A 25,071-nucleotide genomic window follows, 5' to 3' on the forward strand; every position below is an offset into this window, starting at 1 on the left:
AATCATCTCATGGCCATTATGATTCCCCACGCTCTTATTAAATATTTAAAATTTGGAGGTAGGCTACACTAAAATCAGACTGAATTTCTGTGGCCTGCAAACAATCTTCTGTTTAGGGAACCGTGGGTAGGAAAAAAAATAGAAATCCTCCTTACGGTCCGACAAGTTTGTTTCCACGTGTGATCTGGTTTAGGGCTCGCTGTGTTTGGCTCCTTTTGAATGTGCATGTTGATTCCTGCGAACCGCGGGCAAGGCCTACGAGTCCCAGCTATCCCCGGGGCGGGGGGCGGAGAGCGGCTCAGTGGGAGGTGGCTAGCGAAAGGGGGCTTTGTGCTGCTGCTGGCTGGGGTCTGCGTTTGTCTGGAATCGGAATCTGCTGCGGCTCGCCTGAGTTTTGTGTTGTGTGGGGGGGCCCAGCGTGTATGTGTCAGAGGCAGCGGCAGCAGCAGCCACAACAGGGGTAGCCGGGGCGCAAGAGGGACCGCTAAGCCGGAATCATGTATCTCACCATCAGGATTGCGAGCGGGGAGTGGTGTGGAAATTGTGCAACATGCAGATAAGATCCCGGCTTCCTAACGACCTCTCCCGAAGAAAGAGAGCGAGCTTGCCCCGGGCAGGAGGGAGAGGAGAAAGCCAGCATGAAGGTTGAAGTCGATCATATCCACGGCCAGTGCTAGAGGGAGACCTAGATCTGTGCAACTCGCTTCCCCGTGGCTGTTTGGTTTGGGGCGGGGGGGACACGGGATCGGGCTCAGCCAGGGAGGAGGGGAAGGGGTGTGTGGGGAGGGGGGTGGCGGAGAAGGAATAACGGAGAGAGAGGCTGTGCGGTGCATTGCACACAGACTGAGCGAGGGGAAGAGCAGGAAAAATCGCCCCTCTCCGCGGAAGGGCCATCGCCATGGGCAATGCCGGGAGCATGGATTCTCAGCAGACGGACTTCAGGGCTCACAACATGCCTCTCAAGCTGCCAATGCCCGAGCCAGGTGAACTGGAGGAGAGATTTGCCGTCGTCCTGGTGAGTGCATGCCTTCCCCAGCGCGATCCGCCCAGGAGCACACCGGAGCCCCACGGCGGGGCGGGCTGGGGGGCTCTGCCTTAGTCTCCATCCCCTTCCCCGGGCCGGGACTCCCTGGGGAGGCGGTGGGGGAGGCTGTGTGTGTGTAGGGGGGAGATCGACGCTACCAGTCCCTGGGGATTTCAGCTTCCATTTCCAGGGCTCAGTCCCTGTCTCGGATGTGTAGGAAGGAGCCAGACTGCCGTAGGAGCCGCTCGCCCATTGTCTGCAGGGGAGCGGGGCACCGGCTGGGCTGTTTGCTCCCAGGTGCTGCCGGGGGGCTCCGCTTGCACCGTCCCCCCCCCGCCCCCTGGCTTTGTACCGGAGAGAGGCGGCCCATGTGGCTCGGAAGTGGCGGCTGTGGGGGGCGAGGCAGGCTCTGGCCAAGTTAGTGCGGGAAACGCGGCCGCTCAGTTACCAGACCCCTGGTTTAAAGGCCGAGACGGAGCGATCTGCATCTGGTTCGCTGGCGGGACACAATAGCGGGGGGTGGGTTGTGGCGCGCGGAGCGGGGGGAGTCGCTGAGGCGGAAGCAAGGCGTGAAAGAGTTCGGAACCAGCGCTCTGGCGCCTGCTCCCACAGCAGAAAGGACGTGGCTGCCTGCCGGTGCCTATTGGGGCTTGCACTCAAGACATACGGCAGCTTCTCTTTCCCACTTCAGACCCGCTCCTGATCCGCCTCTCTTTCCTTTGTAAAGCAGCCACCTTTTCCGTCTGTTCCGCCTGCACAGGTTTCGGAGACGTTTCTAAACCGTGGCCATTCAGTCAGTTGCTGAGATGCGGGGGGCGTGGTGTCTCTGGCTGCCTCCGTGAAGGGGGTTGGATTAACTCTAGCCCCAGGACTGGGCAGGCCAGATTCTGATCCCGTTCACACCAGTATAAACCACGACTACTGCTGCCCCTGGCTATTCTACAGCTGGTGTACCTGAATTAGGAATCTTGCCCTGTGTGTGTGACCCGAAAAGTGTTTCAGGAGCGTGCAAAAGGCTGACCAGATTCGGGCTACGTAGCCTTCCCCAGTGATGGTCTTGTCTGTTCTCAGATAGTGGGATCACTAACATTTCAGTACAAACGCAGTGTTAACAGATAAAAAGAATCGGATTAAATGACCTACCACTTGTGTTACCAATTTGCTCTTTGCAGTGAAAGCTATACTAAGGTGTTCACAGTTCAAATATTTTGTGAAATCTTTTCTGGGCAATAAAAGGGTAACTGAGAGTGCATTGCCATTTATTTGCAAAGGTTGTGTGTTGTGTTGTGTTGTTTGCTATACCACGATCAGTTCTGTTTCCATGTCTCTGAACGGTATAATTTGTTGTGGAAATCAGCATTTGTAGCAATAGTTTTCTTCTACCTAGGTTCAAGTCCAGCTAAAAGCACTAATGTGGTATTGAGGGAACAGACTACTTTGCATTTGTCTTTACTTGCCTCTCTAATTTTGTGAATGTTAATCCCCTATCCTGCTAGATGGTGCCCTAGGAAATACAATATGTAATAATTATCATTACTCTCATACTGTGTGCCCTTATAGAAGTCTATAGTGTGTGCCACATATGTGACTTACCTTCACAATGTAAAGTTCTTTCTCACTAGAGATACATTCCTATTATGTGGTTTCTACCTGGACTTCATCTGGTAATGTCTTTAAAGTCCAAAAAAGCCCTCTGGCATGCAGAGTGTGAGAGCTAAAGAGAGAGTGAACACAATCTATTTTGTTGTAGAAGTCATAGTAAGAAATGAATTCTGTTCATCTGAGATGATCAGTTTTTCATCATATTTAGAGATTTCAGTATTGTAGTCCATTAATAACATATGCCTTGGGTTAATCTTTAAGAAATGATTGACAGGTTAGTGAAGGTGTGAAGTGTTTTGTTAATTCTGAATTTCCCAATCACAAATTAAGAAAATGTATGTGTATTTTTTTCTGAATGAGTTAAAAAAACATTAACAAACCGAATGTAAAATACTTGGTGGGCCTGTGCATTTGTATGTCTGTCTACAGGTTAAGAAGAAGTTATGTGGTGCATTCACTTTCCTTAGAGTTTGCAGTTTCTAGAAATCCCAGCGTGCTGTCTGGGGAAGGACCAAGAGAGGGGTCTGGATGAAACAAAAATTCCAAAATATATTGAAGTAAAATGCAAAAATCAAACACTCAGCCCTTCCATGGAACACATACATAAGTATATACATTTCTTGCTATTATTTCTGGTGCTGATTTTACATTACTTTTGGCTGTTAAACAGAACAGATAAACGTATCTCTCGTAATATCAGTATTTCTTTATCTGCATAGTATACAAGATTCAGTATTTGAAATCAAATTCCCAGGACAGCCTTCAAGGAATGGTCATAACTTCTGTTGATGTTATATAGTATGCTCTAGGAAAAGTGCATATTTTGTTTCATATTTAAATATGTTGAGTAGATTATACACATCAACAAAAATATTGCAATTCTTACTTGTGAAAATGATTTCCTTGTATACCATGAAGACCCTGACACACAAAGAGGAAAGATAGGAATTTATACAAGAAAATATGTATACCGTAACCTGAATTCATGCTAAATATTAATTTATAGTCACACTCTAGTCTAGACTAACCTTCTCTTGTGAAATACTTCCTGGTGTTGGAGGAACAGTTCTTAGACTTAAACTGATAGGTGTTTAGACTATTTCTGGTTAGACCCAGTCAGATTATCATGGCTGAGAAAAGAATAAGCCTATTCAAGTAGGAACCCCACTGATATACCAAATGGCAAGGTGTTATGATTATTAGACATATTAAGGGAGCCTGATTCACCTCTCACTTTTACCAGTGCAAATCAGGAGTAACTTTATTGAACTCATGGGAGTAACGCTGATGTACCATGTGTGAGAGATCAGAATCAAGCCTACTATGCCTAAACCTATCCAGAAGACTAAATCTGAATCAGTTTATGTCAATGCTCTGTAGAAGAAAAACTGCTTTTGAATTATAATCAATGGCAGAATTAGTTTGTGAAAGGAGTAGACAGTGTGTGAGAATGCCAGATGTGTTACATGCTTTTAATGCAACCATATAGACTTGATCCAGCACTCCTATGAAAGTAAACAGCAATCGTGCCATTCACTTGAGTAGGAGCAGGGGATATATGTTATTAGCTGGATTGTAGATACACTGCAAGTGTCAAAGGCCCAATCCTGCAGCCTTTACTCCCGGGGGTGGCATATAGTATGTGCTCTGACTGGAGTAGTCTGGTGATGACAAGCCTGCTCCTCTGAGAAAAGGCTGCAATGCTGGGCCCAAAATTTAAGAGGCTCACAGGCCACTGTTGGAACAGGAACAAAAAAGTTGCCCCAATGACTTGGTATTTACAAATGTGTCATGATGATTGGTATTCATCACAACTGCTAAGAAACAGTTTGACAACTTCATAAAAGGAAAGCCTTTGTGTCATTCATCTCTTCTCCCTGTCCCTCAGTCCTTCATGGCTTGTTCTCAGAGTGTTTCACTTTGTGATCCACCCATCCAAACACCATAATCTGAGAGTCATGGTGATAGAGTGAGTGTGAAAGAAATAGTATCCTTTAAAAAAAAGGGGGGGAGGGGGGAAGAGAATATAAGGATAAGAGATTTATTCTGAGAAATAAGACAAAATGGACACGGTAAGGCCTAAATCTGACCTTCTTTACAAGTTATATGTAGGGATCAGTCTAGCATTCCTTGCACCCCTAAACTCCCACTGTAGTCATAAAAGGGCTTGCTGATCATGTCAATATCATTTTTAAAGTAAATGAAATTAGCAAAACTGTTTTTGACATTGCACAGAACAGCGTTCATTGCAATCACTGCTATTTGTGTGTATGCAACAACATCCTGAACAATTCTTCTCTGTTCTTGTATGCAAGCAGTGATGTCATATGTACAAGAATTCTTCCATTCAGATCCAAAACAGGGACCTTAAGTTTTACTTTTCTGTCCTCAAGCAAAATCTGAGTAGAGAGCCACAGAGATGGAAAAACATTGAGAACGTGTGTATTCATGATCGAAAGCACAAGACCACATTTTTCATGCAAGTGTTCTCTTCATTCTCTCCCTTTGAAATGTTTTCTCCCAAATAACCTACCAAACATTAATGTGGTCTGTTCTGCATATGGACGAACAGTGGCATGGATAGAGTTGTGCATATGTGGCAAACAGGTGTACCAGCTGGCATTTGCTAACCTGCTAACAACTACCTATTTGAGGAGGGGTCACCCACAGAATAGTTTGTTGTACTGCCTCTTCGGTTAGCCTCATTCTCTGTGGTTTGAGGAATATAATTTCAAAGAGGTGTTGAATTACCTGGGAAATGTTCCAGACTCTCTACTTTAATTAAAAAAACAACAACAAAAAAACAAACCAACACTGCCTGCACTAGGTAGGTTTCTTTAGTGTGTAACTATGCTGCCAGCACCACTGAAGATGTATTGTGAGTATGGGCTGGATGGTGCACAACTGAGATAGAAATTAATATTTTCTCCAGGATTGGCTGCATCACACTTTTCTGTTCCTACTACAGTGAAACCTGGAGAGTCTTCCCAGCTCTGTAGTACAGACTTTTCTTTGTAGAACTATTATTCTAGTGATGCAAGGCACCGAGGGCATGATTATACTGCAAAAATAAAAAAAAACAAAACCCCCAAACCCTGCAGCAGCTTGTCTCAGAGCCCAGATCTACAGACTCAGGATAATGGGGCTTGCACTACAGTGCTAAATATTGCAGTCCAGCTTGGGTTCTGAGGGTGTGTCTACATTGCAATTAGAAACTCATGGCTGGCCTGCCAGCTTACTAGGGCTTGCAGGGCTCAGGCTAATGGGCTATTTAATTGCAGTGTAGACATTTGGGCTCAGGCTACAGCCCAAGCCCTGGGACCCTCTCGCCTCACAAGCTCCTAGAGCATGGGCTCCAGTCTGAATATCTATACTAGAATTCAACAGCCCCTTAGCCTGAGTCCTGCAAGCCCAAGTCAGCTGGCATAGGTCAGCCGTGGGTTTTTAATTGCGGTTTAGAAATACCCTGAGACATCCCCCGTCTGGGTTTCAGAGCCCAGGCTCCAGCCCAAGTGGGAATGTCTGCACTGCTATTTGCTATTTTTAGCTCTGTACGTGCATCCGCTGAGCCCTAGTCTGTAGACCCAGATGTCTGAGATTCACTGGGGAAGCTTTTTTTTCCGGTGAGGGGGGCAGTGTAGATGTACCTAGAGTGAGCTTTTGACATCCTGTTTATTTGCGCGCGGACACACACTCACTCACTCTCTCTCTCTCTCCATCAATATAATCAAATCTATTTTAGGTTTTTCTGTGTCACCTATGAGCATAATATCTGAGCTCAGACTTTGGTAGTGAAAAATGGTCCCAACTATTCATAAACTCTTCAGCACTGTCACGAACTTCACTCACTGCTAAAGGCACCTGCTCTGGGTTGCTGTGGGGATTAGCTCTTTCCAGGTGCTGCGCCCTCGTCTCAGTCTCTTCACTCATCCTGTCTCAATCTGCAGCCCCTCTCACTCCAAACACACTTCTTTCTCCTAGGGAATAACTGCAGACTATTTCCCCTGCAACCCCTTTCAGCTCCTGGGCTTTAAACTGGCCCTTCCTGTTCCTGTCCAACTAAACCTCATTTAATCAATCCCTGCTCCCTGGCTCCTCCCTCCAGGTGTAGCCTGGGGAGTTAATTGGTCCACTTGGCCACCTTAACCCTTTTGAGCCTGGTGTGGGATGGACACCCCATTGCAAACACCTAGAACTTCTAGCAGTTTTGCAAAGCATTGTCTAACAACTTTGCGTGCTGCAGTTTTTGAGATTGACGATATGAATGGGCTTCCACTGATTTTACTATTGTGCAGTGTGCCTCCTAGTGTAGATTGCTTTCACTAGCTGGGGACAATAGTCTTTCTGGAACAACAGGGCAGCTAACATTTCATGTGACGGGATATATGTAACATGCAAACTGAGGAGAAGAAAGTAGAAGATAAAGATTTAGCCTTCTTCTTGAGAGAGAGCAAGCGTTTATTTTCGTATCTGTATCTGCAAGCAGAGTGGAGTTTATTTTACCCTTCATCAAGTGATGTAGTTGACGTTTATATGTATTTTGCCCTTTTAGTGGGATGCCTGAAATAATCATAGAAATGTAGTGCTGGAAAGGACTTGAGAAGTCTTCAACTCCAGCTCCCTGTGCCGAGGCAGGACAAGTAAACCTAGACTATCTCTGACAGGTGTTTGTCTAACCTGTTCTTAAAAACCTCCAACGATGGGGATTCCACAGCCTCCCTTGGACGTCTATTCCAGAGCTTAACTACTCTTTTACATTTAGAAAGTTTTTCCTAATAGCTGACCTTGCTGCAGATTAAGCTCATTACTGCTTGTCCTACCTTCAGTGGACATGGAGAACTTTGGTTTCAATAATGGCTCCTTTGGTTTCAAACTCACTTTTAAGCAAGAAGTACGTATGCCAGGAAAATGGCAGCACAATGCTATTGCCTACATTATCATCACCGGCTTCCTAAGTGGCCAGTGGAAGATGCCAACTAAAGTGGCAACCAGATTCCAGCTGATCATGTGCTTGCCATGACAGGCACAGCCTCTCAAGCATATGGGAACCTCCTGCTTGAGCAGATACTTCAACAAGTTTTTTTTCCTTTGACATCATGAGCCAAGTGTTCACAAATCTAAGGAGCCGCCCCTCATTTATTTTGAATAGGAAGCCATTGACCCGCATGTTTAACCAGTATGTAGAGAAACCGTGCAGTATGTGTTTATAGCCACCATCCTTCCAGTACTATTGTCTGATACAGTGAATTCAGGGTTTGGAGACCTGGGGATAAAAGCTATACTTCCAGATGGAGCTTACAACGGGGTGGTCCTTCTCTAAACCTTTAACAGTGGTGCATGTTTATAGATGACACATGGTGTGGAGGAGACGGCCAGGGCAGAGTTGGCAGAGTGTATTGTTGTCTAATGAGCTGTGATTGACATCATTTGACTGTTGGCTCACATATCTGTTGGGATGTTAACATGAAACATCCCCTGGCCCTCTTCATATTACAAATGAATGTTGTGTGCCTGGTTCCTTAGAGCCAGTGAAAGCCCTGTTTTGAAGAACTATGAGAAGGAAGGGGGGTGGGGGTGAGGGTGTGGGGGGGACCCAAAGCCACTGTCATTAAAGCTTTTCTGAAAACTGCATCCAGTGGCACCATCATTCTGCATAGCAGCTCTACAATGTTCTTATTCTACACATGCGCAAGTGGGTGATTGGGGCTCAAAACTGTTCCCATTGAAGGCAGTGAGAGGTTTGCCATTAACTTCTATGAAAGCAGGCTTTTTCCATCAGTATTTCCCTCTTCACACTGAACTTCTGCATGTAATCTGTAGTCCGTGCCTCAGTTTCTCTATCTGTAAACTGTGTAATGAAACACCTTCCTTACAGGACTGTTTGTAAAGTGTTTTGGAAGCCTTGGATACAAGCGCTATGAAAGTCCAATGCCCTTATTTATTTATTTAATAGTGCTTAGGATCACTTGTGGTCTCAGTCTCTAAGCTTTTATCAGCTCTTCTATCCTTCACTTTACAAAATATACGGATGTAGGGGTCTGCAGATCACTAAACTTGGTAGTGACACAGGTAACTTCTGCAAGGTGTTTAATTCTTGTCATTTCACCAAGAGTTGGGGCCAAACGAATTCCTGGCATAGCTGTTGAATTCAGTAGAATTCCCAAAAGGATGAATTTTGAAGTGGGCTTTTTAGGGCTTCATTCACAAAGAAACGTAGGTCTGGAATATTGTGTGCAATTCTGGTCATCCCCAGCTCAAAAAAGATACGTTAGCATTGGAAAAGGTGCAGAGAAGGGTAACAAAAATGATTAGGGGTATCACACAGCTTCCATATGAAGTGAGATTAAAAAGACTGGGCCTGTTCAGCTTGGAAAAGAGATGACCAAGGAGGGATATGAGAGAGGTCTATAAAATCATGACTGGTATGGAGAAATTGGATAAGGACGTGTTATTTACCCCTTCACATTTCAGAAGAACCAGTGATCACACAATGACATTAATAGGTGGCAGGTTTAAAACAAACATAAGGAAGTATTTCACACAACTCATAGTCAACCTGTGGAACTCATTGCCAGGGGATGTTGGGAAGGCCAAAAGTATAACTTGGTTCAAAAAAGAATTAGATAAATTCATGGAGGATAGGTCCATCAATCGTGATTAGTCAGGATGGTCAGGGATGCAACCACATGCTCTGGGTGTCCCTAAACCTCCAGCTGCCAGGTGCTGGGACTGGACAACAGGGGATGGATCACTTGATAATTGCCCTGTTCTGTTAATTCTCCCCAAACTCATCTGACACTGGCCACTGTGGGAAGACAGGATACTGGGCTAGATGGACCATTGGTCTGACCCAGTATGGTTGTTTTTACGTTCTTATGATGCTGAGCAGTTTGGACAGGACTCTGCCAGGTCTCAGATGAGTGCCCTAGCCACTGGGCTATAGGATATTCTGATGTGGGTCTCCCTCAGTCTCTCCTTATTGAAGCTGTTGCACTGTGGTTTAAATAATGAAAGAATCACTGGGCCATAGACGGCAAGCAAGTGTGAGAATGACTCTGTAGGCTTGTGGTTAGAGCACTAACGTGGGAAAGCCAGGATCCAGTCCCCCTGCTCCAGTGATTTAAAAAAAAATATTTATCCAAAGTGGAACAGCTTCAACAGGAGTGACTGAGGGACCCTCCCGCTTCCTCCTCCCAGGAGACGATAGATCAGGATAGTCCCTGAGTGGTGATAGATCCCCATTCAAATCTCTTCTTCCCCTTGGGCAGAGTGGGGACTTCCGCCAGGGCTCTCCCACATCCCAGGTGGGTATCCTAATGATTGAGCCAGGGACTCCTCTTGGCTGTTTTGTGTAAGCTCATGTATCGGAGTGAGTTTGGTGGAGAAATGCCTATCTTCCCCCATTAGTGCATCGCGCTGGGGCTTAGGTGTCCGCATGCCTGACGTGGGGCTGCAGTGCACATGCTTACAGGCAGAAATATAGGTGTCTAAGCAGCTTTTACTGCAAAAATTCAGGTGCTGTGATTTTAGGCACCTACAGGATTGGGGGTGGGGTGGGGTTGTGAATCCCAGTGGGGCCTGATTCTGGAATTTAGTCATCTAAAGTGACAGTTAGATGCCTAAGTCTTTTTGTGACTCCAGGCCTTAGTAGTATGATTGTGATATAGGGACTGAGTCTGATTGCACTCATATATAGCCAGTGTAACTCTGCTGAAGTTATTAGAGATATGCTAGGTTGAAACCAGTATCAGTTCAGCCCCATAGTATAATAGAATTATAAAAATTACACATGGAAAACCCATTAGTTTTTGTTGGTCAGACCCCTTGCAATGCTAATGTGAGACAGTTTCTTCCAGACCATTTTTAAATTGTTCAAGCAATGACACTTCCATCTCTTTCTTTGAGGAAATTGTCTAATAGATCTCATCATTAGAAAATTTATTTCTGATAATCAGTGTAAATTAATAGGTTGAAATAAAACTGCATGGTAACACATCTGTCAAACTGGCTTGTATATTATTCGACAGTGTTTGTAAGTTTTACTACATATATGTCACTTAAAAAGACATTAATCCTTTTGAGTATCTGAAATAAAGGAATACTCCAAAGAATATTTGGCTAACTAGCGTGTTTGAGATTCATAGCCCTTAAATGAATTGCAGTGTCTGAAAACCTGAAAGATTTTTAAAATATGCAGGCTGATGTGTATGCATGTATTTTTCTCTTGGTAGCATATTTCCATATCAAATAATCGCCTTAATTTATTGGGCTTTACTGTTGAAGGTATGAACCCATTCTGTCAAACTGCATGTGTCACTTGCTCTTGCCTTTAGTAAGCTCAGAATAGCCTGAAAGAAAATGATAGGCTTGTTCTAAAAGACCTAGATGGAAAGGGTTATTGTATGGTGCCCACATTAGCAGGGCTGAATCCATACATCACAAGTCATTCCTCTACGAATATCCATTTTGGCAGTATTCTAGAATAAGACAAGCTCGGGTGTGAGTGGTTTTGTCCATGTCTAGTCAACATGCTGACACACATGGGGATTTCTAATGGGTGCAGAAAACTCAGAGCCTGATCTTGCAAACCCACAGTCGCATGATGATGATGCTAATTATGATGATTTTTTTCTGTTTGCAGTAGTCAGGTTGTGCGAGGCACTGTACAAGTACATAATAAAAAGTCTCAGACAACAGGTGGATATAACAAACAGCATGCCTTGTGTAACAGAGTTATGGGTGGTCCTTATTCCTACAAGATGTCCGATTGGTTTATCTTAGTCCTTAAAGACCAGACTGTATCTCCCTTACTCCATCAATGTTCACATAGGTGACAAAATCTGGGCCTAAGAGGCTACATGAAGACTGATGCCGTATATAATACAATTGTTATTTTTATTTTTCATTTAACAATAAATAGATTTTTCAAAATACAGAAACCGCTGCTCAGCCTTAACTATGGTGCTGTTACAGCATTAGGGATGCTGCTGAATCATTCATGATTACAAAAAGGTTGCTCTGTTGTCCAGTAAATAACAAACACATAACTGATCCCCATTCCCCAAATACATAACCGAAACACCTCATCTTCTCAATTCGTCTGTGTGTAGTGTCCACGAACCTTTTTCTTTTCTTCTTTTAGATCTTGTCCGAAATGTGCAAGAAACAGCACTGTTTAAACATGACTGTTGCTAACCTGATTATAGTACGGGACGGAGAATATTTTCCCCCTGTGGAACATATTAGCCAAGCCATGCTATAGTTTTCCACTCAAGTAAGAATTGTGGTATGGTTTTATAACTCAGTTCTTAGAAGAAAAAACCTATATCCCCACTAGTCAGGAAATTTGTATCTGAACTGTTCCTGAGGTCCAAGAGGGTTTTCTTTTTGAAAAGTTTACTACCCAGTAAACTTAAAATAGTAACTTCCAAAAATTCCCAAATATAAGGGGGGGGTGACCACACCCCACCTCTGATTTTATTCTTCCTCCACCAGCTGCTAGGATGACTTAAACCTCCATGTCTGGGATGGGGAAGGAGAAACTACATTAAGAGATAAGGAATTATACTTTTGACGAAGGGGAGTAGAGAGGGCACCCATAGTAGTCCTGTGGTCCCACTTGGGGGCTTAATTTAGAAGCATAGAGAAGGTTGGAAAAATCATCAGGAGCATGCTTCTCTTAAAATATTATCTCTGAATGATAAAGTAGATAAAAATAACGAGGTGGTGTTTAACTTGAGCAACCATTATACACGCAGCTGGTATTGTTACTGGTGTATTTGATTTGTTAATGTTTAACAGCCAAATGGAGAACTGTGCAGGACCTCCTTATGACGTTCATTCCATTAGAGAGAGAGAGAGAGAGAGTGTGTGTGTGTGTGTGTGAGAGAGAGAGAGAGAGAGACTGACTGACTCCTTAGTGCCATGCACCAGGGACTTGAACTAGTTCCCACTGAAGTCAAGCGAAGTTTTGCCATTAACTTCAAAGTGAACAAGATTAGACAGCATATAAAAATTCTGAATATTCCTGAGATTGCATCTCTTGAAAGATGTCATAATTGAGCTTCCTCAGTGTGGAATTGGGCTGCACTATCCTTGTAGGTGGTAATGGGCATTTTTAATTACTACAGAGGTAAAAGTAAGGAAGGGGTGGTGCTGTTGGGGGGTCTGTTATTTCATTGGATGTTTTCTCCCATTATTGCTTATGTGAATTATTGGCTTTAATCCTATGAGGTGCTGCATTCCTCCTGCAAGGTGCTGAGAATCCACAACTCCACTGCCTTCAGTCTCAGCCCCTTGCAGAAATGGGCCCTACATGTATGAATTTCTCTATGTCTTTACCCTTTACATTTCCCCATGTGAAGGATATTCACATGAGTAAGGTTTTGCAAGACTGGGTCCCAAAGCGTTAAGATGGTCTGTTCCAAAACGTTATACAATCTGTAGCACTTGGGAAAGAATTTGGAAGGCTCTTACCAAATGAAGTAAAAAAGAGTTTGCAAGTGTGTATTAATTAAAGCAGTGGCCAATTAATTGTGTTTATTAGAAAATGCACTCCTATTACATTTTATGCCCTGGAAAAATGTACTTAAATGCATGGTTTGGAAGATGCATTTTGTTCAGAGAATAGAAAAAAGTAAACAATCAAACAACTTCCCTCCCTCGATTTGAACTCTGCTTTCTGTTTGCTTCTACTTAGGTTCTGGTACAATTTTGCTCTGTTCTGTGATGGATGTAGATTATCGGAGAAGCTGTGCAGTGAGTTCAAATCATTTTTAAATAAAGTAGCTGGCGATGGTTACACACACTAATTGTTACCCTGTGTTTTGACTTATATGAAAAGTTGTTAAAAATGCTATTTGGCTGTTGTGCTGTGGGATTTTTTTTTTTTTTTTTTGGTCAATGTTTGGACTCCATATGTTCCTCACAGTCACACTGGCGGCATGATTTGCATTGTTTCAGACCAACAGCGGAGCTGGTTTGAACCGAGTCCTAGCCATTCTTAGTAAGGAAAACTGTTCCACACGTCTTCCTCCCTCCTCTCTAATCTAATCATGGGGGCTGATCCTGCTCCTACTGAAACCAGTATTAGTTTTTCCCTTGAGTTCAAAGGGAGCCATTTCAGGCCCATAATTTCAGTTTTACTCAAAGGGAATGTGTGTTCCAACAGGAATTGTCAGCTTCTTTCTTATCCTTTATGCTCTTAAAAATATCTCAGGGAAAGCTGTGCTCTGGACAACACCCATGTTGTCTTCAATTGGGGTGTTAGGGACATAACTGAAAGACAAATCTGACAAACTGTCTTCAGTGCTGATTTTTAAAAAACCCGTCTAGCTTGAGATTTTGCTTTTCAGAATTTCGGCACATTTCCAACATTGTCAGTGGCTGCAATTAATTATAATTCAACAACAGAAACATGAGAGTGAATATGATATCCTTTTAATTTTATTGTAACTAGGAATTCCTAGTATTGACTTTAACAATAAAATATGTTTGCTCATCTAACCCCACTCCTAATCTGCCTGCATTGTTTAATGATTGCTTCACAGCATCAGCCTCCTGAGCATGAAGGACAATGAAGGAGTGGCACTGAGAATTTAGAAGCAGGCCAGTATTATGGTAGCTTTTTGTTACAGTGACTACTGTTAATTCTTTATGCCGGATGAAAAGGTTGCATCCCAAAACTGGCTTGTAACACAGACTTGGGACGTGTGGCAGGGAAATAAATCTCTCCATTTAGGCTGCAGAGACAGCACAAGGTGCTGTTAGCAGTTAATAAGACCACTCAGAAGTATTTACAGTCCTTTACAGGATGCTGGTTGTCAATAGTGCCTGGTGGCACTCTGAGTGTTAATTGTCCAGGGAAGTGTGTAGTAGATGAGGGTAAATGAACTGACCCCTATGCAGCTAAACAGGGAGCTTCAGAGATTAAAGGGACACTTTAAATTTGAGTTTAAAATAGTCAGTTTTTAAAAAACTCAAGTTTCCAATAGAACTCCTTTTAAATAACATGGGCTGGAATTTTTAAGTAATTTCTTTAAAAAAATAAAACTCTTTTATATATAACCTCTGCTTATATTTATAAGTCTCCGTTTCCAGCAGAGGACCATGGGTGAGCCTGAAAGTAACATCAACCCTGCTCAGTCTTATCCCTTTTTTCCCTTCCCCTTCCACTCAGTGCACATCTGCCTGCTTCCTCTTCAGTTTCAAATCTGTTTTGCGCAGTGGTTCCTGCTGAAAACCCTGTTGAAGAGTTTGGCATGCCCCTAAATCCTGATATCATCATGTTCCTTCTTGCATGAACCAGAAACTGAAACTAACTCTCAGCAAAATAGAGAAATTGACAAATGACAAGGTCCTGATCCAGCAAAGCGCTTAAGTGTAGCATCTGAATAGTTACATTGAAGTCAAGTTAATAACATTCTTAGAGGCTTTGCTGAATCGGGAACAAAGTGCTGTCAAATGCAAAGCAAACACATTGCAAAAAAAGAGAAAAACTTTTTTTCCCCCATACTCTTTCAGATATAGTACCCCTGAAGGGTTATATGCAACAATAGAAGGTAAATGTACATACACAACATGATGTGTGATGGGCTTAAGACAATAGTCTGAAACGTTTTCACATTGGAAAAATATATTTTCTTTTTTTTTATTGACGTTTGGAAAAATAAAGCTTAAAATTAGCTGAGTAGCAAAACTGCACATTATCTTTTATAACAGGGAAAGTTTTAAAACATGCATCCAGCCATCTGATTTTAGAGCTATCAAGACAGGACTTCTGCCATAAAAACTGTATGGCCTTATTTTAGAGAGTAACTTGAATTATTGCTAGCTTTTTCCTTTGTTTGTTTGCATGACGGTGACCATTTGGGAATTTAGTATGGGAAATAAATGACAAAATTATTTATTTTGATTTTTATATATATATATATATATATATATATATATCTGTCCCAAGCTCTAAGCATCTAATGAGCTACAGAATATAGTAGGAAATAAAATTAATTGATGAATGTAATATACTGAGAACTACAAAAAATTTGATAGCTGAGGGCCTGATCCTGATACTTAGGTAAAACTTCAGTGCCTAGCCCAAGGATGGTCCTATCCTGATTGATGCTTTTGGACACTACTGAAAAACAAATGATAAAAAATAATAAATCCCTCTGAGTCAAATCCTGTTTACCTTAATCAGACAAGTAATCCCAATGATTTCAATGGGACAACACGGTAAAATCAGCAGGATTTGGCTTGTTGACCCAGTGTGGGTTATGTCTCAGCAGGGACTATGGGACTGAGCTCTTAATACACACAGCAATGTAACTGAAAAATGCTGCATTCTTAAAGAGACAAAATAATTTCTTCCAGGAATTCTTAGCCCTCAGATCTGTAGATGGTAGAAGCTACATGATGTGCTAATCTGTTTTGACAGAATATCATTTTAATTGTGCTAGTTATTTTGCCCGTGATCATTTAATTAGTTGATTGTAAAGTGCTTTTTTATAACAAGTCAGGATGCAGAATATGTACATAAATATGTATATTTGAATATGTATGCATTTAATTGTCCCCAAACATTATCCAACTCAGCTACTCCTAAAACAGTGCCTCTGCCTTTCTACAATGTTTTTCAGCATAAGGGACTTTTTCTAACAAAATAATCTAACTACAGACTATTTCATCTAAAATTGCCACAGAAATTGGATATTGATTTAGAATTTTCCTTCAGCTCTCTAATAAAATAAGTGTTTGTCTTCTGTAAATGTGTGTACTTCAATGTATGTTTCAGGGAAATTTTCATAAAGCAACATAATAGCCATGTTGTTTTAGACATGAATGGTCTTTAGAGCAGCAGTGCCCACCATAGAATCATAGAATCATAGAATATCAGGGTTGGAAGGGACCCCAGAAGGTCATCTAGTCCAACCCCCTGCTCAAAGCAGGACCAAGTCCCAGTTAAATCATCCCAGCCAGGGCTTTGTCAAGCCTGACCTTAAAAACCTGTAAGGAAGGAGATTCTACCACCTCCCTAGGTAACGCATTCCAGTGTTTCACCACCCTCTTAGTGAAAAAGTTTTTCCTAATATCCAATCTAAACCTCCCCCATTGCAACTTGAGACCATTACTCCTCGTTCTGTCATCTGCTACCATTGAGAACAGTCTAGAGCCATCCTCTTTGGAACCCCCTTTCAGGTAGTTGAAAGCAGCTATCAAATCCCCCCTCATTCTTCTCTTCTGCAGACTAAACAATCCCAGCTCCCTCAGCCTCTCTTCATAAGTCATGTGCTCTAGACCCCTAATCATTTTTGTTGCCCTTCGCTGGACTCTTTCCAATTTATCCACATCCTTCTTGTAGTGTGGGGCCCAAAACTGGACACAGTACTCCAGATGAGGCCTCACCAGTGTCGAATAGAGGGGAACGATCACGTCCCTCGATCTGCTCGCTATGCCCCTACTTATACATCCCAAAATGCCATTGGCCTTCTTGGCAACAAGGGCACACTGCTGACTCATATCCAGCTTCTCGTCCACTGTCACCCCTAGGTCCTTTTCCGCAGAACTGCTGCCTAGCCATTCGGTCCCTAGTCTGTAGCGGTGCATTGGGTTCTTCCGTCCTAAGTGCAGGACCCTGCACTTATCCTTATTGAACCTCATCAGATTTCTTTTGGCCCAATCCTCCAATTTGTCTAGGTCCTTCTGTATCCTATCCCTCCCTTCCAGCGTATCTACCACTCCTCCCAGTTTAGTATCATCCGCAAATTTGCTGAGAGTGCAATCCACACCATCCTCCAGATCATTTATGAAGATATTGAACAAAACCGGCCCCAGGACCGACCCCTGGGGCACTCCACTTGACACCGGCTGCCAACTAGACATGGAGCCATTGATCACTACCCGTTGAGCCCGACAATCTAGCCAGCTTTCTACCCACCTTATAGTGCATTCATCCAGCCCATACTTCCTTAACTTGCTGACAAGAATGCTGTGGGAGACCGTGTCAAAAGCTTTGCTAAAGTCAAGAAACAATACATCCACTGCTTTCCCTTCATCCACAGAACCAGTAATCTCATCATAAAAGGCGATTAGATTAGTCAGGCATGACCTTTCCTTGGTGAATCCATGCTGACTGTTCCTGATCACTTTCCATGTGGCCTTCATGCCTCTAAACTGTGGCCCTTGAGAGCAACTGTTAAGATGAAAACGTGTATTTGATTATGAAATGGAAACATGCCACTGATTTTTAATTGAAGTGTTTGAGTCACTATGGGGATGCAGTAGGGGGCATCTCCTCAACAACTGCTCTCCATTACTTGCCTTGCCCCCCAAGGAACTGCTCTGCTGGAATCATTCAGAGCATCTGCTGTCTTGGAGCTGCTCAGCAGTTTCCCTGCTTACCGCCTGCTGCATTTCAGTGGAGGGAGGACACAGAAGCTCTGGTTGCTCTTGTGTCTACTTTTTTCAGGCTGTGGGAGCTCCGGGAGAGCAGGATAAGAGCTCAAGTTGCTCTGCCATCCACTCTGCCCCATCCACCCTCCCACATCCATCCACCCACCCACCCATCTCCATACACAAGTGCTGCCTGAGCTTGAGGAGCACCTGCCAAAGATTGTTCACCTCTTCAGCGCAGCAACCCAGGGCAGCATCTCAGGAGGGAGAAAACATGGACAATGTGGGTGCTACTCTCGTGCCAGTTGGCAAGAGTCCCCTACAGTGTACCCTAGCCACTGTCAATTCGCTTCAGACCATCAAACTTAATCCCCTCAGACACCATGCTGGGCATATGTATATTTAGAGGAACACTGCCCTTGTCATGCTTACATTTCTATTAGAACAATGTCTACCCTCTGTTGTTACAAGTAACCAAAGCAGAGCAGTCCAGACTCTGCACATGGGAGGGGTTACTCCTCCCTTTATACAGCCTGAGTAGTGCAAAGGGAGCAGAGCAGTACTGGCTGTGGTCCTTTGGCCTTTGTGAAATACGTTTTCCCCTCAGACTGAAAAGTTGGGACATTGCTGCTTTAACCCCTGTGGCAAGGGAGGCTTATACCTTCACTCTAAAGTCTCCCTTGGTTGGGAGCAAGGTCCAGTATGGCTTCTCTTGCTCTTTCCCAGTACTTGCTCTCTGTTCCAGCAGCTCCCCAGCATGGATGTGTTGGGAGAGCAGGGAGGTTCCTCACTCCACTCTTGGGACTCCCTGGGCCTTAAATGGGAGCAGGATCCAACCTCTTAGTTTTCCAGTTGCGTGTCTGGCAGCCAGAATCTGGGATAATTTAAAATATAAGAAATGGGACTTGTTTTAAAAAAAATGTTATTCTCTGGCCATAAGTCACTTTACTATAAAGGGACTTGGGAGAGAATATAGATCTTATATCTGTTATTTGTCTGTCTATGAAATGACTGTTTATTTCAAGCCAAAAGCAAAGAATAGAGAGAGTTGTACAAATTGGCAAACTTTCTAAAGTTTGTCAGAAGCCAGTAATTAAAATGAAGAAACAAATCGTTTAGTCCAGAAATTTTTGTTGTTCATCTATCTAATATTCTGGCATGTCCATGTTCTGACTTCATTTTTTCCTCTTTTCAATCCAGTATGGTGAGTAAATGAATAACACTTATATCTCTGCTGGTTTGGAACCAAAACATGAGGGAAGAAGTAGGTGGCACAGTTATTGAATGGCTCTGTAAAACAATGGAGACGAAGTTTGGCTTAGGTTCTTGAGCAGTTCTCTGACAAACATTTCCAATAATTTATTGTGTTTGGGAATGCTTCAAAGAGTTTTCCAGCCAGCTCTGGGAACTTTACAAATACAGAAGATCAAATAAATTAACTATCACAAATATTTAACTTAAAGAGTGGCTGAAGTGAAACTTTGATGTTGCATACATATATACCTCTAGACACACAGACACACACACATTCCCTCAGCATCGTGTTTGCTTCTCTGCTCACACAAAATAAGCCCAGTGCTGCAAATCCAACCCAATTAAAGAGAATCAGCTCCCCATCTCTCTTCTCATGCAAGCAGCCTAACAAAGAGACAAAATGAAGTTACAGAATCCAGAATCTTATTGGCGAGCTAATGATAACAATGATATATGAAACAATATGACCAAAATGATCTTTCTGAGCCAGAGTGGTCCTACAAAAAACCTTGACCAGCATGTTAAACCTTTGAGCATTGTGGGGATGCATGGCATATATCCAACAAAGGGAGTATGTCTACACTGCAGCTAGGAGTCAGTCTCCCAGCCCAGATAGACAGACTCGTGCTAGCGGGGCTGGAGCTAGCATGCTAAAAATAGCAGAGTGCACATTGGAGCTCCGGCTGTCAAGCCCACCCAACTCGCTGTGCTTGAGTGCCTGAGCTGCCACCTGTGCCACAATGTCTGCACTACGATTAGCTTGCTAGCTTGATTCGGTGTACCCAGGCTGTGAGGCTGTCTCCAAGTTGCAGTGTAGACATATCCATATGTGATCATACGTTACACTTTTTAAAGACCACGGGCATCATTTTATTTGTGCAAGGTGTGCTTGACAGCCCATAGTTATGACATTGTTTAGGCTAATCAAATAAGCAAACTTGACATAGTGATCATTAGCACAGTGTATGCTGCTTTGAGCCAGGAAACGTTACGTAATCATTTTAATCTTCTCCTAGTCATGATAGGTGACTCAGGATGAAGAATCATTATGTAGTTTGTTCTTCAGAAAACTCAGCCGCTTGCTACATGAACAGTCCAATAATTGTCACAAGTACTCCTTTTCTTTTTGCATATTTCCATAGTCATCTTTTAAGAGTTCACACTGAAGTGTTATATCTGCTCAGCAAAGTACAATTCTGTTGCATTTTTCAGCTTTACACATGGACATTAATTCATTCATTTAAATGAATGTTGATATTAAGATGCAGATGGAAACATGAAAATACTCATTTTGGTAAATAAAAGTAATACTTTTGCACTGCTATAGCGCCTTTCACCTGGGAATCTCAAAGCATTTACAAACATTAAGCCCCCCCAAAAGTCCTGAAAGACGGATAGATAGTATTATGTCTGTTTTATAGATGGGAAGACCAAAATACAGCGGGTTGTATTAGTTATCAAAAGTCATAGAACAAGTGAGTGGCAGAGCTGGGAATAGAAACAAGGGCTCTCAGCTTCCAATCACCTGCTCTAATCACAGGAAAAATGAAATGAAAATCTCTTCACTTCCCTCGATAATGAATATTTGTCTGACACGTGGAAACGATGAGCTAGTCTTTCCCTAACTAGAGCAGAGTGAACTGGAGGCTAGCACCCAGCATGCAGCTCTTTCAAGTCACCTTTGCAGCTCCATACAGGTTTTCCTCTTATTCGTGTAGCTCAGAATACAGAGATGGGAAACAAAAGAATCATTAGCAGAGCTTTGTGCTTTGGCTGTTTTATTTATATCTGGTCATTCTGGGATTTTTTTCCTTTTTGCTTTTTTTAAAAATGGCATTTTCATTTTTCTCCTGTTTGTTTTTTCTGCATTTTTCTGTTCTGTGTTTTTGAGTTTTCTCTGTGTGTGTGTGTGTGTGTGTGTTTTGGGTTGGCTTTGTCATTTCAAATTTACTATGTATTTTAAATCTGAACCAAACTTCTTTAAGTTTGCCAATCAAATGGAAGAAGGGAAGTCAAGGGAACCATGTCCTTGTGATGACCCTAGCTTTGTGTTAATTAATAAAAATGACTGTATTAATTGGCACGTGTACTAGTTTATATAAGTATATGTGAGCCTGACAAACGTTACCTCTAAGGTTACATCTACACTTGGAGCTGGAGGTGTGATTTCCAGCTCACATACACACACTCGTGCTAGGTCTCATCCTAGTTAGCACACTAAAGGTATGTCTACACTGGACACTATACCCAGGCTCTGATTCAGGTTTGAGCCCAAGCCCTCCTTCCAGCCACACACAAATCAGTCTGACTTGGGTTAGGGAGCACACAGGACCTAAGTCCTTGGACCCTACTAGGTGGGTGGGCCAGAGCCCAAATCCTCCTGTGGCTCACGTCCAAGATGACTTGTGGCCTCTTGCTCTCTACCAGTAGTGCCCAAACTTCTCCTGTCGTGCCCCCATTTACCAATAACAGAATCTATCTCCTTCCCCCCCCGTTACTGCACAGTTGGCTCAACAGAGAAGCTTGGGCTGAAGGCAGAGCTGTGCGCAGAACAGAGGATGGGGGAGGAGCTGGGCTAGCAGCAGAGCTGGCCTGAGGATGGAGGGGAAATGAGGGCAGAGCTGGAGTGGGAGCGGAGCAGGGGGTGGAGAGGAGCTGGGGCTGGAGCTGTGACTGGAGGGTGGAGGGGAGCTGCCTCTGGGAGTGCTCCCTCCCTGCCCCTGCTGCACCCTCCCTCCCGAATATTCCTCTGTCCTCCTCTAGGTGGGTGTGCCCCACAGTTTGGGGACCACTCTCTTTCTACACTAGACGACAGGTGGCTGTGTCGATTGAACATTACCTAGAAAAAAGAAGTTTCAAAACTATATGTATACACAGACCAAAATCTGGGTGGGTTTTGTGTGTACTTGAGCATGGATTCCAGTCAAGAGCAGAGTATTAAGCATTTTTGTTAAAATGTAAGAGAAACCATGCAAGAGTTTCTTGGGCAGGGTTCTGCTGAGCTCAGCAATACAAGGAGACTTCACCAGCAAGTAAGATGCACAGAAACTGGTTGGTTTCATAAAGAGGACCCGAAAACTGGTACACAGTCTCCTCATGCTGACACTGCACCCATATCCTCAGATATTGCTGTCACTACACACTCTAGTTAATGTGTCAAAGGGCACACTCTGGATCTTCACGGGGATAAGATGGGGAACACTGATTTCCACCCACATTACTGAGGCAGAAGTTGATTAAACAAAGTTTCTCTCTAGCAGTGGAGTCCCAATAACAAACCTACAATAATAAACGAAGTGGGATATTGTGGTCTATGTACTGTCCATACCGACACACGTAATTCCCACTAACAATGCTGGGAATTGTGGGGGGGACTGAGGACATACAAACCATGTACTGGAAGAGGGAGTAAAAAGGAAAATTACAAGTAAAAAATGGGCTTTTGCCCTTTTTTCTTTCTTTAGGAAGGTCTGAACTTTTTTTATCAAAGTTGATTTTTATCTGCTTGTTATATATGTATAATATATTCAGGTCTTGTCTGCCCTCTGAGACTTTCTGGTGACTGGAGAACTGGTAAAATGGTGAGACCATTAGAGAGAGAAACAAAAGAGTGAAAGCTGAGCAACTGAAAGGGGAAGGAATTTTTAGTCAGCTCAAAACTTTGAGTCTTATTAGTTTTTTGTTAACCCTTTTGTTACTCCCACAGCTGATGACCTCTTGGGAGATAGGATATCTTTGTTAAAGATTCATGACCTCCATCTTTTTAGTTCAAGAGTGAAAGCTAATCATAAACATCTCTGGGATGCCGAACGCATCTTTCACTAAAACTAGACTCAGCGTTCCCGATATTTCTCAGGCAAAAATAAACCCTTCTTTAATAAAACTCCCAATGTTTAGGCTTGTATTTAAAATACACCATAAAGAAGCAGAAATTGGCACAAACCCCAATTTAAAAAAAATCATTTTCAGGTCACCTTTAAGCTTGTGTGAGTAGGTTCACCCCTCCACTACTACTATACATAGCTTTATTTAGCAAAAAAGATACATAAGAAGACGACTTCCTTCTGCAATGCTGAAGAAAAACCTTGTGCCCAGTTCATTTCTGTAAATGGTTTGAAAACATACTCCTCCCATGGTGATTCTTAGCGCAGTGTCTGGATGCATTGTTATCTATTGTGTAGGGTGAAGCTATTCAGGGTGAAGGTTGATATCTCTCAGGAGATTCTCTTTTAAAGCTTTGATGAATTGGCAGGACTTGCAGTTTATTGCTGCAGATCTTTTCTCACAAAGGAGTGGATGAAAAATAGGGAGTTTATTACTGAACTGTAAAGTCCTCATAGCCAAAGTGCTGATTAAGGCCTTGAACTTGATTATTATTATCCTGCTTACTAGTCAGCTCAGCTGACCTTGTGCTTTGTGCTATCACATCAGTGGACAGATCTGCCATTTCTCTTTAGATGCCACACACAATGACTCCACAACCGCTAAATTTGGCCCCTTATATTGAGTGGCATTCTTCATTTTCATTGCTACTTAACATCCTGCTGAGGAGCTAGTGTTTGGCCTGCTCCTCCAGAGTGCTGAGAGCTTCCTGAAGGGAGCAGAGTGTTCTTAGCTCTCATTGAAATTGATTTGATTCAGCACTTTGTGGGAAGATTAAAGAAATATTAGCAGATCATGGTGATTATACTTTATAGTGGGGACCAGATAAATATATACATTAAAAAATTAAGCGCAACCGTGAGACTAGGCTCGACTGCCTCTCATGTATCTGAACTTCGTTGTTTCTCCCTCTTGCTTGTGTGTATCTGGTGAGTGAATTGGGGTAGGGAACATGTGTACTATTTATTTGTACAGTAGCATGCACGTTAATTGCACTCCGTAAAAAATCTATAATGATTGTAATAGGTTATGGGGGAATGGAGTTTGGCATCTAGTATCATGATATGAGAGGGTGCTATAACAGCTTTGTGATTAGGACACAAGTACTTCATGTACCTAAGTTTAGACATATAGTATGAGCTAAATTTACTCATATCCTGACATAGGGTCTTGTTTTCAGAAAGTCTGAGTGGGTCACTGGGCAGGCAAGTTGCAGGGAGAGGGAAGGGCTGGTGCTGTGCTGATTCAGAATAGCCATCTTTGTTGGTGGAGCTCTCTGAAGCCACCTTGGAATTCAAGTATCAGGGGTAGCCATGTTAGTCTGTATCCACAAAAACAACGAGGAGTTCGGTGGCACCTTAAAGACTAACAGATTTATTTGAGCATAAGCTTTCGTGGGTAAAAACCCCACTTCTTCAGACGCATGGAGAAGAAGAAGTGGGGTTTTTGCCCATGAAAGCTTATGCTCAAATAAATCTGTTAGCCTTAAAGTTGCCACCGGACTGCTTTTTGGAATTCAAAGTTAACGTCTGTGACCACAGAATCACTGTCTTCCATTTGGGGCTCAAAAGGCGAGGGAGGTGCATTATGCACCACCCTATGCCAGTGAAGTTGAACTTGGCCCCCATAGCTTGCTTGAACAGCTGTCCTCATTAAACTGTACCCAGTTAAATTAAAAACACATACAAATCTGGTATTTCAGGCAAACGCAATACCCTTCTTCAGGGCATGTCTTCTTCAGTGACCCATACGTCAAGATAAATCAACCCACAAGTACCTTCACTCTCATTATTACCCTTCTCTGCCATTTGAACCCATATACATTAACACGTGATCAAGGTTCCTGGGATTTATCCCATATTTTCAATCTGTTAGGATTATTTTCGAACTCAGGGTTCCCTTAATTTTTAATGATACTATCC

The 25,071-nt window shown here is 43.0% G+C and overlaps 1 protein-coding gene across 13 annotated transcripts in view; it reads left to right on the top strand.

Annotated features, from left to right (window-relative positions):
- Positions 1-297: 297 nt before the first annotated feature.
- FMNL2 (formin like 2) overlaps positions 298-25,071 on the top strand; it is a 268,077-nt gene continuing 243,303 nt past the window's right edge. For 5 of the 13 annotated variants that reach the window (XM_043525636.1, XM_043525641.1, XM_043525643.1 and 2 more), the window contains exon 1: positions 299-1,015. In XM_043525636.1, the coding sequence (XP_043381571.1) occupies positions 899-1,015 (117 nt within the window). In that variant the 5' untranslated portion in view covers positions 299-898. Of the gene's footprint in view, positions 1,016-25,071 lie in introns of all 13 variants that reach the window. The other 8 variants (XM_043525644.1, XM_007056681.4, XM_027819032.3 and 5 more) reach the window with 2 other exon arrangements.

The sequence above is a fragment of the Chelonia mydas genome, chromosome 11 (assembly GCF_015237465.2).
Source record: "Chelonia mydas isolate rCheMyd1 chromosome 11, rCheMyd1.pri.v2, whole genome shotgun sequence".
Classification (NCBI taxonomy): domain Eukaryota; kingdom Metazoa; phylum Chordata; order Testudines; family Cheloniidae; genus Chelonia; species Chelonia mydas.